The 16,065-nt window shown below is 32.0% G+C and overlaps 2 protein-coding genes across 2 annotated transcripts in view; one reads left to right on the top strand and one right to left on the bottom strand.

Annotated features, from left to right (window-relative positions):
• The first annotated feature begins 1,893 nt into the window (after positions 1 to 1,893).
• On the top strand, positions 1,894 to 15,877 carry LOC148950352 (symplekin-like). The gene is made up of 3 exons (XM_089091338.1): positions 1,894 to 2,124; positions 10,963 to 11,201; positions 15,685 to 15,877. Exons 2-3 carry the CDS (start codon positions 10,990 to 10,992, stop codon positions 15,875 to 15,877), a joined length of 405 nt encoding a protein of 134 aa, XP_088947464.1. The 5' UTR covers positions 1,894 to 2,124; positions 10,963 to 10,989.
• LOC148950350 (E3 ubiquitin-protein ligase TRIP12-like) overlaps positions 2,736 to 16,065 on the bottom strand; it is a 117,169-nt gene continuing 103,839 nt past the window's right edge. The window contains exons 7-8 of the mRNA XM_089091568.1: positions 5,995 to 6,118; positions 2,736 to 3,088 (exon numbers count right to left, since the gene is read on the bottom strand). Of these exons, the coding sequence (XP_088947694.1) occupies positions 6,111 to 6,118 (8 nt within the window). The 3' untranslated portion in view covers positions 2,736 to 3,088; positions 5,995 to 6,110. The remainder of the gene's footprint in view (positions 3,089 to 5,994; positions 6,119 to 16,065) is intronic.

The raw sequence follows: 16,065 nt of genomic DNA, 5'->3' as shown, positions 1-16,065 counted from the left end.
GAATTTGGTAGAAGTATTTGTGCTCCCGTTTGAGTGTTAAACAACCTTTCTCAGTGTCCCAACGAAGAAAAAAACCTTTTAATAAGTTCAGCTCAACAGCTTCTTTTATTGTTTTACCTTAAGGAATAGTTGTGACTGTTTTTACTTCCACAATACCAGCGTCACATATCCCATCAGGAGACGTTACAAGCCACCATCTATCCTGGTCAGCAAAAAGATCAAAACAGTCTGATCTTTGTACAATGATGACCATTTTTTCCTCGAAGCATTTAATAGCAACTGGTTAAGAATGAATTCCACGTTTCATTTGCCATGTACAGTGTATTTGTTTCCCAGTGACTATTTCTTCAGCTGGTTCTGTTGTTGATGTTGTAGGTCGTCGCATGCAATTGGAAGAGAAACGTGTACTATAGATTGACTCCATTCTGTTTGACACCCAGTTTGGGTTATCAGATTGTCCAGTTGTGATCCTAGGCAACTGCTGGAGTTGACATTCGATGGGATTTATTTTTGCTAAACTGGCTTCTTTCACTTCCTTGAAATCAGAAGATGGGAAATCTGGCTTTTGACAGTTCTGACCATATTGTGAGTCAAATTTTGGCAGCAATCCCTGCAGGCTGCTACCATTGCTAGCTAGTCGGGCTTTATACCTCCCCCCGTGGTTTTCAAATGATAGTGGAATTAGTCGTCTCGCGCAACGTGTGAGTTTTTCACGTTTCATTGAAAATTTTTTTACATTTTTCGTGGGACTATGGGTAAATATATTCTTTATTGAACGACTCATGAAAGATTCGGCAAGGTTTGTAGTTGAATCGATTAAAAGGTTGCTAGCTATGAGGCTGTTGGAAATGATAATTCTTCCTTACATTAAGATAAATGTTCAAGCCTACCCTTTTTGATAAAGGCAGTCTCTGAGTAAGGGTACATTAGATTAATCTCATAGTTTCAGCTATGACAGACAAGCGATAGACATTATGCTGGAAATATCATCGGAGGGAGAGTAAAGCATATAGTTGTAGAATACCAACAGTTCAACAATATTATGAACAGCATAAATGGTAGCTGCTCCTTGAACTGACCGATAAATAATCAGTGGTGTCAGGGAGGGTGTAGGGGTCATTCCCCCTCTTAGATTTTGGAAAAATTCTTCTTTGGTATTTCATTGACAAATATCTTTTTTATTGAAGAAATTGAAAAAAAATGTCATCCCTACACCCTAGATTTTGAAAATTACCCCTCCCCCTACATTAATATGAATTAGCGCCACTGTATATAAAACGACAAAAAAATTTTGAGGTGGCAAAGGGATACCATGGAATTTTAGGGGAATCACTATATGGGAAGACTTTGCTTCAAGTCTAGAAAGTGTCATTAAAAAAATTAGCTGTGTGTACTATCGTATCCTTAATACTTCCACTTTGTCTTTCCTGTTCCCGAAACCTCAACTACATCTATGTTTATCGATAAAAAATCAAATAGGGATAAATCCTTTTAATAGACATTGTTTCACAAACAGTGATAAAATTTCACAAAAATTACTAAATATTTCGGTCACATATGCAGTGACTGTCATCAGTAGTAAACTCAAAATTTTTTTTTTATAAACTGCTTGTGAAACACTGTCTATTAAAAGTATTTTATCACTATTTGAAATTTTATTTATCGTCATGGAAAGGCAGTGTGGTCTCCAAAATTTTCTACATCTATGTTTGAAAGGACTTTGATCAAGTGATCAATGGTCAATGATCAAGAAAATAGTTTCGTGCATGTTTGTATTAAAAACTGAAAATTTAGGAGAAAATGTCTGATGATTCTCATTTTAGTGAAATATCTAGAGTTCTAGATTATTCTTTGTAACTTGTTTTTTTTTTTCTCTTTTTTTAGGAAGCTGAAAGAAGAAGAAAAGAAAGGAGCAGAAGATGTTAAGAAAGCAATGGCGTCTGTTTTAGTGACAAGAAAAGCTAAGTTGACCACAGACTCATCTATAGAAGATTGTATCTTATATTTTGATGTCATTTGAATTTTCCTTGATGACTTTAGGTTTGGCAGAGAAGTTGTACTATCATCTGAAGAAGCAGTCTTGGGGATCAATAATGTTCTAAGATCAGTAGTCAAAACCCTGAAGTAAGTCACCATTATGTATAAAGCGTCGAAACTAATTTGTTATTTGATTTTAAAAATTTGTTCAATATAATCTTCACAGTGTGATACAAAATTATATTAAGTAAAAAAAAAATTAAAAGTAACTAATTTGATTTTCAAAATTTGTACAATATAATCTTTACTGTGTGATACAAGATTATATTAAGTAACTAAAAAATTAAAAGTAACTAATTTGATTTTCAAAATTTGTACAATATAATCATCACTGTGTGATACAAAATTATATTAAGTAACTAAAAAATTAAAAGTAACTAATTTGATTTTCAAAATTTGTACAATATAATCTTTACTGTGTGATACAAAATTATATTAAATAACTAAAAAATTAAAAGTAACTAATTTGATTTTCAAAATTTGTACAATATAATCTTCACTGTGTGATATAAAATTATATTAAGTAACTAAAATATTAAAAGTAACTAATTTGATCTTCAAAATTTGTACAATATAATCTTCACTGTGTGATATAAAATTATGTTAAGTAACTAAAAAATTAAAATTAACTAATTTGATTTTCAAAATTTGTACGATATAATCTTCATTGTGTAATATAAAATTATATTAAGTAACTAAAAAATTAAAAGTAACTAATTTGATTTTCAAAATTTGTACAATATAATCTTCACTGTGTGATATAAAATTATATTAAGTAACTAAAAAATTAAAAGTAACTAATTTGATTTTCAAAATTGGTACAATATAATCTTCACTGTGTGATACAAAATTATATCCTGGGTTTATCCATTGAGCAATAAAACTATTTACTTTTAATCACTTAACACTGTACAATTATATTTTCGCTCGAGCTGAATTAAGACTTGACAGCAAAAATGTTTGAACTGGTCAGTTGAATTGGCCAAAATTATGTCTAGACACAAAGACAGCAGCAGAAAACATGATATAAAAAGCTGCAGCAGCAATTCTCCTGGAAAAAATAAATATTTTCTTTAGATTTTTCCTTAATCCTGGTGAGTAGGGATAGTTGGAAATTATAAACGAAAAAAAATTTGAAAACAGTCAACGATCAGACATTTGGAAGAACAACTGCCTTTGATAGTATTCCTCTACAGTAAAAAAAAAAGAGAGAACAAAAAAGGAAAATTAAACAAGCACAAAGAAACAAGAGAGTTTTTTTGCTTTTTATTCTTCTATTCTTCTTTGATAGTCTTCTTGATTCCTTTTTGATAATCTTTGATAGATTCTTATTGCACTACCTTTGATAATCTTCCTCTAGCGTAAAAAGAAGAGAACAAAAAGAGAAATCAAACAAATAAGAAAAACAAGTTATTTCCATTGTTTTTTATTCTTCTGTTCTTCTTGATTTTATGTTCGGAAGTGAATGACTCATCCATGTAATAATATTTTTTTTTCTATTGCTTTCTTTTTTATGTGTTTGCTTTTTTATTGCTATGCTTCTATGCTAGTGAAGAATTTTCCTAAAAGCTTTATTTTTTAAGTAAACTTCTATAGCTTTATAATTGTTAATTAAAACGCATATAGCTATAACTTATAAACTTTAGTTTCATATTTTTTTTTCTTTATCGTTGTATTCATAAGTTTCAATGAAAATATAATAATTTAGTAAGATTTCATATTTGGTAAATACTGTTTTCGTTTTCGTTTAGTGTTATACTTTTCGTTTATTGTAATACTTTTCACTGTATTCTTTGTCTATTCATAATAATATATATCTCCTGTCATCTTAGAGAAAGACTTTACGTCTAAATTTAAATCAGTTTTGTTAAGGCTAAATGCCTATAACTTGCCTGAAAGTTTTTAAACTAATGTTGATTTGGTGTCATGGTACCAAGAGTAATTTATTTTCTGTTTCAAATTGTTAGTTGTTTCGAATTTTTCTTGTCATGCAAAAGGGTCAGCGTTGCCACTTTATAAAAGATGTACTCAGCTAAATCAGGTTTCACTATAGTCAGCTATGGTTATTTTTAATGTATGCTAATTCTAGTGTTAATTATGAAGTTTTTTAATGAATTAAATTAGAGTATCAAGTTTTTATTTCAAAGAAGAATGCAGTGGTGATAAAATTTGAGACGAGGAAAAATTAACTCATTTAAAACCCCAAACTTAACATGAACAGAAATATCTGTGAAAGAAGAAAGCGAGCATAAAACGAACGGAAGTAATAATGAATAATTAAGTCAACCTCATAAGGAACAAAAATCACCACAAATAAGGATAGGCATGCCCACCCTCTCAAGCCACACTTTAAGTTAAGCTCCATTTGATCCTTTACAGAAAGCAACATATATATTGAACTGTATTTTCTTTTACTGCAAAATAGCTTAGAAAGTTACTTGTATGATATACCCCCTACCTAATATTCTTCATCTATTAAAATCCTTGGATTTTCCATAATTTTGGTACGAAAATGTAATGAATATAAAATACTTTATTAACAAAGTTATGGGAAATCCCAAAACTATGGAAAATCTAAGGTTCTAATTTGATGAAGAATATTAAGAATATCATACAAGTACCCTAAGAAAAACTAAAATTGAAAAAAAAGCTGCGAATATATATTCAAATGACAATCCACAATTGTATTATAGATTTTAAAAATCTAAAAATTTTTCATTTGTTAATTCTAGTGTTAATACTAGATATTTCTACTTATTTCTATTAAACCTTTGTTCGCTTTTTGAAGCTATCAAAATGACTTAATGAAACTATACTCGTTGCGAAACGAAAGGTGGCGTAATGGGCCAATAAACCCTTATTATCTGTTGTTTATAACAGCTGTTAATAGAAGTAATTTATTACAGCTTCTTTTGCAGATTTTTACTAATTAACTATATTAGTATCTTTATTATTACGTTATTACTCCAAAATTCCTTGGATTTCATCTCCTTCCTTTCTACCATATTATACAATTATTATACTGCTTTTGACAGCATACAATTATTATACTGCCATATTATACTGCTTTTGACATTTCTATTCATGAGAGTCAATATTAAGCACAAGAAATAACACCCCTCCCTCACCTTTCCCCCGAGAATAAGGATTTTGGAGGGCGTTTAGCTGCAATAAGCCTTTTTTGTTATGTTCAATGTAAATTACCGAACATGAATTAATATAAAGAATTTGATCTTATATATGATATGGATATGAAAGAATACGATATCGTATACAGAATATGATAAGAATAATATATAGGGAGCAGTTTAATTGATTTAATTTAATCTTAATTTAATTGATGTTTGTTGTGTCGGTAGTGCAAGTTATTTTTTTTTTTTTTGCCATGCTTTCATCAGAATAGAAAAATACCCACTCAGCGTGGTGCCTCTGATATTATACCTGTTCTGTGTAATTATCACCGCAAACTTGTATCTGATACCTGCCTAAGACTGTTTATTTTGTTGAAATGGTTGTTAACACACTGCCAGGTCATAAATTTGTTACTTTTTAGTGTATTTTTCTTTTTTTCTCTTTATTAATCAATTGTCTTCAATTTTGTAACTGGGTAATAAACAAATGTTTATATTTATGGTCGATGCTAACTGTCACAAAGCAGTCAGAAATTTTGTTTAGGTATCATACCCTCTTTCCCGTGGAAATATAAAATCACACGTATACTGTCAGTTTTTAACGCTATTTACTGTTTTTTCTTAAATCCTCGCCCATCCCATAAGAAATGTTATATTAGTCAATTTTTTCCACCCCTGGGACAAGTTTTTTTGCTTCTTGGAATGGCTACTGACCTATATTCGTCATATTGTTTGGAATATTAAACAAATATACATCAATAGTACACCAGTTATATTTTTTTCTCTACTTTAGATACATAAACCCATAAACTTACAATAAACTTACATTTCATAAGAGATTTCACATCGTACTTGCTAATATCAATTGTATGAAGATTCACCAAAAGTTCAACAGGAGTTAAAGGTCCTGGAAGACCATCTATCGGGTTTGTAAGCAGCCGACTAAATACCTAAAAAAAGGGCAAACCAATGATAAAACAGCACTTAAGTAATGGCGATTAATATCATTAAAGTAATATTTAAGCAGAGGCAGGCTTTGTCTGCTGATAAAGTGCACTATTGACTGGTAGTTCGAACACCATGGTGCGAATGGAGCAGGGAAGAGTAGAGAAAAACAGCCTGCTTAGCTTACCAGGATTTTCCCAAGCTGACATAGGCCTGCTTTGTGCAGACTGGCCAATTACCACTTACGTAGAAATTTCAGTCTTAATCCAACTGAATCACAGACTAATCTTGTCAAATATCCAATTTCCTTTCAGATTTCTGCTTTTTAAATAGAGTTGCCAGACGCTAAATGATAAGAGTTGCTAGTAATTTTACTGCCTATTCTCCCACGTTTAATCACCAAACATCAAACCTTAATAAGTCTCCCAGTCTCTTTGACCCACCCAAGTTTCAAGTTATAACTTTTATGTTTTATAGTTTATTTTCCTTGTTCTAATACTTTGGTAAGTCACATACTCAAAATTCTAGAGATTTTTGTAAAGTAACTCATTCTTCAAAAGTTCCAAAATATTGACCTAAACACACTCCTCTGACCCCCCCCTTCCCTTCCTTTACCGTTCCCCTAGGAATCAGACCTATACTTATCGAAGGTGCTGTTTTAGACGTGTATAATGTGCAATTCCAATACTAATACTACTAATAACTCACCGCAGCATCAAGCCACCTAAGGCAAACACAGCTGCGCACTCTCTTTCTCCGCCCCTATCTGTTCATAGCTTCACTCGCAAACTTTTTATCGTAAATTTCCTTATTTCAGGCGTTGAAAATGAACTTCCATAGAAAGGTTTTATCAAATGCTCTGAGAAAACTAATCCACAATCCTTTTCTATCTTACTCTTTTTATCTCCATCTTAAATTGGTCACTTTTGAACAATATGTTTTAGTGTGCGAGAACCCACATATTCATACGTAATGCAGCTCCTTGATTCACGGGGAGCTTAAAACATTACTCGTAAATATATACTGTAAATTTTTGAAATTTATTAACGTTTTAATTGATTTAACGTTAATCTAATTTAATGTCATTAAAATGGATCCAATTGAATAATTTAAACATTTGTATAATCTAACGAAACTAACGTTTTAACAATGTGTCTCAGCATACGTAAACCAATGTGTTCATGTATAATGTAGTCTCCAGCTCCTAACATAACTTGTAATTATTTATCCTAAATAAAATTTCTTTATTTTGACTGTGGAAAGATTAAGCATTATGAGGAAGCTTTTATCAAAGACCATGAAGAAAATCACTCGCAACAAATTTCTATCTTATTCCCCTTATCTCCGTCTCAAATTGATCACACTTGAATAACTTGTCTCAACATACAAGTTATTATGAAGAATAACATCATAAATAAAATACAAGTTATTTATAATGAAGATTAATTGAAGGTTAATGTAGGAAACGAAAATTTAGAGAAAGAGATGGAGAAGATTATTGAGCTAGTTGAAGTGGGCAAAGTAAGTGAAACAGTATGTAATTTAGAAGAATTGCTGAAGCAGATATGCGAACTACGGAAAGAGAAGAAATCGACGAAAACATTACTTGATTACGAGTGTGAGAGTCTTCGACCCATTGTACAAGAGAGCCTGAGGAAATTACGGTAATCCCCACCGCAAGGAATAGAGGATAATTTTAAAATTTTCAGAGAGAATAGAAAGTGTTATAAGAAGATGATAAGAGAGAAAAAAACAATACGTAGCAGCGAAGAAGGAAAAAGAACTTATTAAAAAATTCAGGGAAAAAGATACACATCAATTCTGGAAAGCTGTACATAGGTCTCTGAAGGGAGAGGCACACGAGACATGTTCTTTGGAACCGATTGATATTGTTGGGTTTAATTTAAGTTGGGTTGGGGTATATTGTTAAGTTTATTTTAAGTTGGGGTTGAAAGGGGAAGAAATAAAATGGATTTTGAATTTAAGGGAAGGGTCGATTGATATTGGGAAAAGAGAGATGAAATTTAGGGGTCATAGTGTTAACCCAGTGCCTCGGGAAATCTGAAGTGGCTTCCTTTATCTTCGGCTGGTCAAGCTTAACTTGTATTCAGTTTCAAATCACTTACCTAATTCAGTCACAACCCCTAAGTTATTGTTTTACATTTATTCCAAAAAAAACTTGAACATTTTTACAAATATAAGATTTTTTTCATGAGAATTAAAGGTTTTTGGATGTGATCAAACTATATGATCAATTACTACAATCAATCTGTATGACCACCTTTTTCTCCTTGAAAATCACCATCTCCTTTAGCACTTGAACCTATGTATGGCGATATGTATAACATTTTTTTTTTTTACATTATACTCTTCTTTGTGGAACTAGTGAAACAGTTTAAAATGATGTTTTATATCGATCAGTCCTTTTAAGTGGCGTTCACATGCGTGTCTAGCTAGAATCCCATGTCAAGACACGTGTCTAGCCAGACTTCAATGTCTATATACATTGTTAATATACAGAAATGTTACAAGGGGGAATGCTTTTTTGGCTAAAAATTGCTAAACCACCTTTGGAGCTTGTGAATTAAGTTTTGTCTTTTATTTCACTTCCTTATTTTAGCCAACCCTTGCATCATCTACCCCAAGGTAGTGCAGTTGATTGATGACCTGCTTGACACAAACAGGGCCCAGAGATCGATCCCCACTGCTGCAAGGTTGATGGGACAGGCTAGCAACTTGTCCCTGGAAAATGACCCATCAACTGAAACGTCATTTTGACGTCCTATCCGCCATAGATAGCTATGGATGATTTTTATCCCATTTTTTATCTTACATCACCCAAGTTGTTATTTCATGAATGAAATGCAGGTATTTCTCCTCTCTGGCAGCCACTCTCAATGGTTGTCATCCTTATTTTGAATCCATTTCTTTTCTTCAATATATATATATATATATATATATATATATATATATATATATATATATATATATATATATATATATATATATATATATATATATATATATATATATATATATATATATATATATATATATATATATATATATATATATATATATATATATATATATATATATATATATATATATATATATATATATATTTTTATCCTTTAGAATCTTAGTAAAAAAGGTATTACTAATATTTTGCCTAGCACATATATTGGAAAGATAGTATTTTAATGCATATTTCTCCTTGCAATTAGAACTATCATATCAGTCATCATTTTTTTTTTGGGGGGGGAAGGGGATATTGTATACGATTTAAGTAAAGTGTATTTTTATAGTCTTTCTAAGTTAAATTTGGATTAGAACTTAATTGAATTGGCTTCTGAGAAAAATACGGGTGCATAGTCTATACTATAAAGCGTTTGATTTGTTAGTTTATGTGTTTCTTGCGTTTCTTGCTATGCGTTTCTAAATTTGTTGCTATTTATAAACTATAAATTGTTTTTTTGCAAATAAATATTTGCTATCCGAATTATAAATTATTTTTTGAAAAAAATGTATAGGAAATAAATATTGCAATTTCTAAATTATAAACTATTTCTAAATTATAAATTTGTTGCTATGCGTTTCTAAATGGTTGGACTAGTCGGGCTGAAACTTAGCAGATATAACTCTATTTGGAAAGGGAAGATCAAGATAGGCTGTGAGGGGAGGGGGCTGCAGTATGTCGTGGTTTATTTGACCCTAGTAAGGCAACATTTCAAAAGATATGTGTTTTATGCTTGTCAAAAGCCATGTGTGTTACATCATCTTATATGTGAAGATGTAGTTTTGTCAAAAATTGCATTTATTTTAATATTGCCTTTTGTTAATTATAAAAAACACTACGTGAAGCATTTCCTTTCAAATGAGCCTTTAAAAATCTTTCTGTGAGGTTTCAGTGCCTAACTAGCTGCAATAAAAAAAAAGAAAAAGAAAAAAAGGAGACGCATCACTGCTTCTCGCGCGATAAGAGTGATTTTCATCAGGAGTTTTTGACAATGGTGCAGTTTCTAATGGTGCAGTTTTAATTTCGATCCCACTTCATCTTTGAGATGTTACTCTTTTTTAAAATGCCCATAAATCTGTTTTCGCAACGAACTTCCACCATTAAGATTAATCGAAAGCATAGTTACCGTTCCTGAATCAGCTTCAAATGGCGATTCTTTACTCATTTGACAATTTGTTTTCAAAACATATTTCTAATGTTTGGTAACTATGGGATGCACTTGGTTCTTTACTATGTTGTAGCTTATGCTGTAACCAGGATGTGCTTATAGCATACCTGAGCCTCTCTGACAGGAGAAGGTTAAGAAGAAAGTGCGGAAGTTTTCGGGAACGGTGGGGGTAGGAAGGGGGGCCTCAAAGATTCGTTTTCAATAATTTTTATTATATGTGACTCGGTGCACGATATTATTACCCTTAACCAAGTCAAGATTTTGTCGGTAAAGAGGAGGGTAGTGGGTTTGTTCCTAGAGGGAACTGGTAGGAAAGGACGGATATTCGTAAATATTCAGCTCTTCATTCCTGCCCCCCCCCAATCCTACATTTTACCGAATTGTTGGATACTTTTTTGTCAAATTATCAAATAACTTTTCTTATTAACCCCCCCCCATCCCCCAAAAAACTCCCGCGTAATCATGTGTTTCTTTATCAGCAGTTTCCCTAACCGTCTTTCCTACAAAGGGGTTTCGTTGGAATTTTTTGTAAAATTACTAGTTTTCCCATTTTATAAGGAAATAGTATTTATAGGTTTCATTATCGTACCTTAGCTTAATAGCCATTAATTCTGGTATTATTTAACCTCTTGTTTTGATTAATAACGACATTAAATCTGTAGGTAAAGAGCCAGGCTTTGAGTGCTGTCATGGGTCTTTATGAGAAAGGAGAAATGCAGCAAGTGAATGAAGTCTATGCAGTCATGTACCTTAATTTCCTCTCCCTCAAAGAACCTCCTGAGCTTGTCATTGGAGACGAAGAAGGTGATGAACCAACGAACCAAGGGAACGAACAGCTTGCTAAAAATTGTATTTTCCTATTCTTGGCGCTACTGGAAAGAGACCATAGTCGGATACATGAGTGAGCCTTTTTCTTCTTTTTTGTCATTTTGAGCTTGTTCTTGTTCACTTACATTATTACATTGTAATTAAGCTGTTAGCTCATTACAATTGAAGAAATGAGTTCATTACGATTAAAATTATTTGATAACCAGTAACGGCTTTCCAATGATAGCTAAACGTAGAACGAAAATCATATCGAAATAATTTTTAGTGTCCACAGAATATCTCCCTGGTAAATTTGTTATATCCACTATAGCGTATCTGGACAAAAATACAATTACATCATAAAGTGGAACGTGAATTGACACACTTAAGTAGAAAACTTTAAACACACCCTAAATGTGCAACATAGATGTCTACATCTGGTACCAAAATGCTGCGAAATGAATTAAGTTGTTTTTATTAGTTTTGCGCAGAGTATGCACATTCTCAGTTTATGCACAGTTACAAAATATTTAAAATGGTGATGTGGTTCTAATTTTTTTTATAGCCTACGCGTCATAATGGGTTTTGATATTGGATTTTTTTTTATTGAAAAAAAAAAAAAAAAAAATACTGATTCGAAAAATATTAAAAAAAAGAAAAATTTATAATTTAAAACATTAAATTTTAATATCGTTTTCGTTTTTTTTTTACGTTTGTCTGATATCAAATTTACGTACCTCCATAATTGTAAATTTCCAGAAGAGCAAAAAAAACCTCATAACTTTTTTATTTCCTTTTCAATAAACGTAAAACAAAAGCCGATCGATATGTAAGATCAATACATATCTATCCGTTTTTGTTTTACGGTTATCGCATGGAAAATAAAAAGTTGTGATGCTTTTTCACTGCTCCTCTGAAAATTAACAATTATCGAGATACGTAAATTTGATAAACGATTAGCAGTTGTAGAGCAATCAGTGTTAAATTTTCTGCAGTATTTCTGCTCCATCATGCATTCTTTGGATTTTTATAAAACAGATGGTGTATAAAATTGTAATTTTTGTGCATGTAATTATTCTCAAATTGTCAAAAAATCATAAAAAGTGTCTCAAAAATGCAAAGTAAATATAACCTGTGCTACTGCCACCTCTAGATTGCGCTGGATTTCGTTATAACCTTTTGAGATTAATCATAATCTTTTGGTGTTTTTAATACTTTTACACTGAACATCTCCAATAAACGGCTCTAAAATTAAAAAAAAGGTATATAATGTAAAATAGAACAGAGGAAATAGAAAGAAAAAAAAGTATTTTTATTGTGCTTTTTATGATTTTTTTAATTAACTTTTGTCGTGACAAGACATTTACATTCACTAGAGAAGAAAAAAAGTGTTAATTTACTTTCTGTGATACCTCAATTGGTATCTTAATTTCCAGGATTTCTAAAAAAATCCTGGAAATTTCTTGGGTTCCAAAATTCAACATGACTGGAAAAATTATCTGGAAAAAGAAACACTTAAATTTTTGTCAATTCGTCAAATGTATAAAAGGTTTAATTTTTATGTGTGACAATGATAAGATAAGGGTTTATTCCAAAAACAACACAACACAAAAAAAAACAAATGATCTTCTATAAGCTAACGCTTGTTCGGAATTATTAACCATCTTAAAATTAACACTTATAATAACATACTAAAAAAAAGAGAAAAAGAAGAAAGAAAGAAAAGGAAAAAAAAGAAGAAAAAATGAAAATATTACACTTACTCGGCACCTGGTCGCAATAACCAAAAATCAATACTTCACATACTCCAAAACTTCCCGCCGCCATCCCATAAATAATAAATAAGCAAAACAAAACAAAAAAAATAAAAATATATAGGAAAAACGGGTTCCGGGCTAACCTGAGAGTGACTCAACTATACTACCCTTTAAACAAATTCATACCTATGGAGACAAAGGGTTTTAAGTGCCCGACGGAATTCACATAGATTCGCTGACCTTTTTAAAGAAACAGGCAAATTATTCCAAACAACTGGCCCCACATGACGTATTGAAAATAGCGATCTAGTACTAGTAACTTGAGGTGCCCGTATATCTCTAGCAAGACGAGTAGGATAATTGTGTACATCATCACCAGACATAAATAAATTTAAAAAATTTGAAAAACACTTGGGAACCAAATTAGAAAAATATTTAAACATAAATAACCCATGGTAAAATTTTCCAAGACCTGACACAGGGATAATATTTAACTGTACATATTGGGATCTCACCCAGGTTCTTTGATTATCTCCGGACAACACTCGCAGTGCCATATTTTGTATCACACGTAACTGCTGCAAATGCACTGAATATGTGCTAGACCATATACTCATGCAATATACTAAATACGGGTGAACTAACGAAAAATAAATCAATCTCAAAACAGAATCATGGAAAATATTTTTTAACTTTCTTATCATTGCAACATTTCTTGCAATAATAAAAGAAAATTTTTTTTAAAACTAAGGCATTCATCCACAATAACACCAAGGTATCGTATAGTATTTGTACGCTTAATTACATAATTCTCCATTTGCAAATCCGCAACCCAAGTGTAAAAATTTGATGATCTACAATATATAATAAATCTGATTTACTATGGTTTAACAAGAGCTTTTTCACTCTCATCCACTTATCTATACATAACATACCTCTTCTAATTATTTCTATTAAATCAGATTCAGTCTTTGCTGCGGCAGTAAAATGGGTATCATCTGCAAAACTAGGAATAATCACCATACAATTAGAATGTGCATTATCTAACAAATCCAAAACAGAAAATTGTAAGTCGTTAATATAAACCAAGAATAAAAGCGGACCTAAAACAGAACCCTGTGGAACATCAAAATCAACTATTCTTTCACCGGACCTCACATTAGAAATTTCAACGCACTGGGTTCTACCCCTCAAAATAGTTCCAAATAACTTCAACGCACTACCTCTAATTCCCCAATTTGCAAACTTCATAATTAAAATTTCATGGTCAACTGAATCGAACGCTTTAACAATATCTAAAAAATAGACGCCACCTTAAAACTTTGGTCCAAAGCATCATGCACAAACGTCGTCAAAAATAAAACTGCCTGTTCGGTAGACATCCCCTTACAAAAACCAAACTGATTAGAAGGGAAAAAGGAAATATTCTCCAAAAACTCAGATACTCTAGAATTAAAAAGTTTTTCTATTAGCCTAGAAATAACAGACAGGACGGATATCGGCCGATAATGATTCACATTTTTCCTATCACCCCCTTTAAATAAAGGTATTACTCTGGCACTTTTAAGACACTTCGGATATATACCACATTTAAAACTAGCATTAATCAGGTACACAAATTTGTTGCGATATCACAGGAAAAATTGACTTGAAAACCTTTGTTGAAATAAAGTCTGACCCGGATGCACTGTTTCGCATACCTTTTACCACATCACACAATTCTTTTTCAGTAACCGGTCGCAAGTACATAGAAACATCACTACTTTCAGGCAAAAACTGAGTAAAATCACCATCACTTGCATGCTGCTCAACAGACGACGCTAACTGGCCCCCTACACTAGAAAAGTGCTCACACATACGTTCAGTAGTTTGGCGAATATTTTCACCGTCGACAATACTACAAACAATTTTAGGCTTAATCGGTTTAATAACAGAACTTATAACATTCCAAGTCTTTCTCGGGTTACCCCCCGCATTTTTAAAACTATCACTCAGGTAATCTAACTTAGCTTTACGAAGTATGCTATTCAACTTATTACTATACGCATTATAAATATTTACATCGCTAATACTTAATGCAGACTTTTTATACAATTGCTGTCGCCTAGCAAGAGAAACTAGAATACTCTTCGTAACCCAAGGCTTCTTCGGCGACTCAAAATACTTACGTTTCTTCCTAACTTGACTACAAGCAACTACCGTATCCTTAATCATCGAATACCAAAGTGTAAATTTATCATTCACATCCATATCATTACTATATAAAAAATCACAATTTTTTCCTCCAAGCTCATTTTTTAACTTTGGTACATTAATAACAGGAAAACAATTTTTCAGTACTTCAGAACGCTCTGATCTTGGCTGGTTCAAAAGAGAAGGAATAGATACCAACAGACCGAAAATGACATACCAAATGACAACTTATTTATCTGCAATGGTTTAACCGTCTGGTTACTGAAAGTTGTATAATTAGCAACAGCCTTTATTTTATAATTAATGTTTATCTTGATGATTTTGAAAGTCACCCAGAGAAGCAAGACACATGAATCTCTGCATAGAGCGGTATAGAACGGAGGGAGTTACTCTTCCATGTTTCACCCTAGGCCCCCCTCCCCTCCAAGAACACTAAGGTAAAGTTAATGCAATGCCTAAAACTGGGTACATTTGGATCTTAAAACGAATTTTTTAAATCTTTAATCCCCTCCTCTCCATTTAATAAATATCCTAATCGTATTCTATATTTTTCTGCTGCATGCATCCACAAAAAAAGCCTAGTAACAATCAGGTTTCAGATTTCTGTTCATGTTCTCTTTGTTTCAGGTTGGCTAAAACTTTTGCTAATGCAGTGCCAGACGTAAAGCGGAGTATCTTGAAGAACCTTGATGTACCTTTGAAAAGTTTAGATATGGAATCACCCCAGTTATTCAAACTGCTTGAAACTTGCCCCGACGGAACAGAGACTTTTATAACCAAAGCACTTCACGTAGTCACTGAAAGAGGTAATGTTTTGTAGGTTTGGAACAACAGTGTATAGTAAGCCTCATAGTTTAAGCCTCATAGGCCCTATAAACACCTATAGCAGGAAGAAGAGCAAATAATTTTAATTAATTTTATTTAAATTTAATTTTAGTTTAATTAAGAGGTGGCTCAAATCAGTCGCCCCATCAGAATAAAAAGAGCAAACTGACACCTTTTTCCCCG

The sequence above is a fragment of the Artemia sp. Qi Xiang Cuo genome, chromosome 7 (genome assembly GCF_049724085.1).
Source record: "Artemia sp. Qi Xiang Cuo chromosome 7, ASM4972408v1, whole genome shotgun sequence".
NCBI classification, from domain to species: domain Eukaryota; kingdom Metazoa; phylum Arthropoda; class Branchiopoda; order Anostraca; family Artemiidae; genus Artemia; species Artemia sp. Qi Xiang Cuo.
This window is presented reverse-complemented; position numbering and strand designations above follow the sequence as displayed.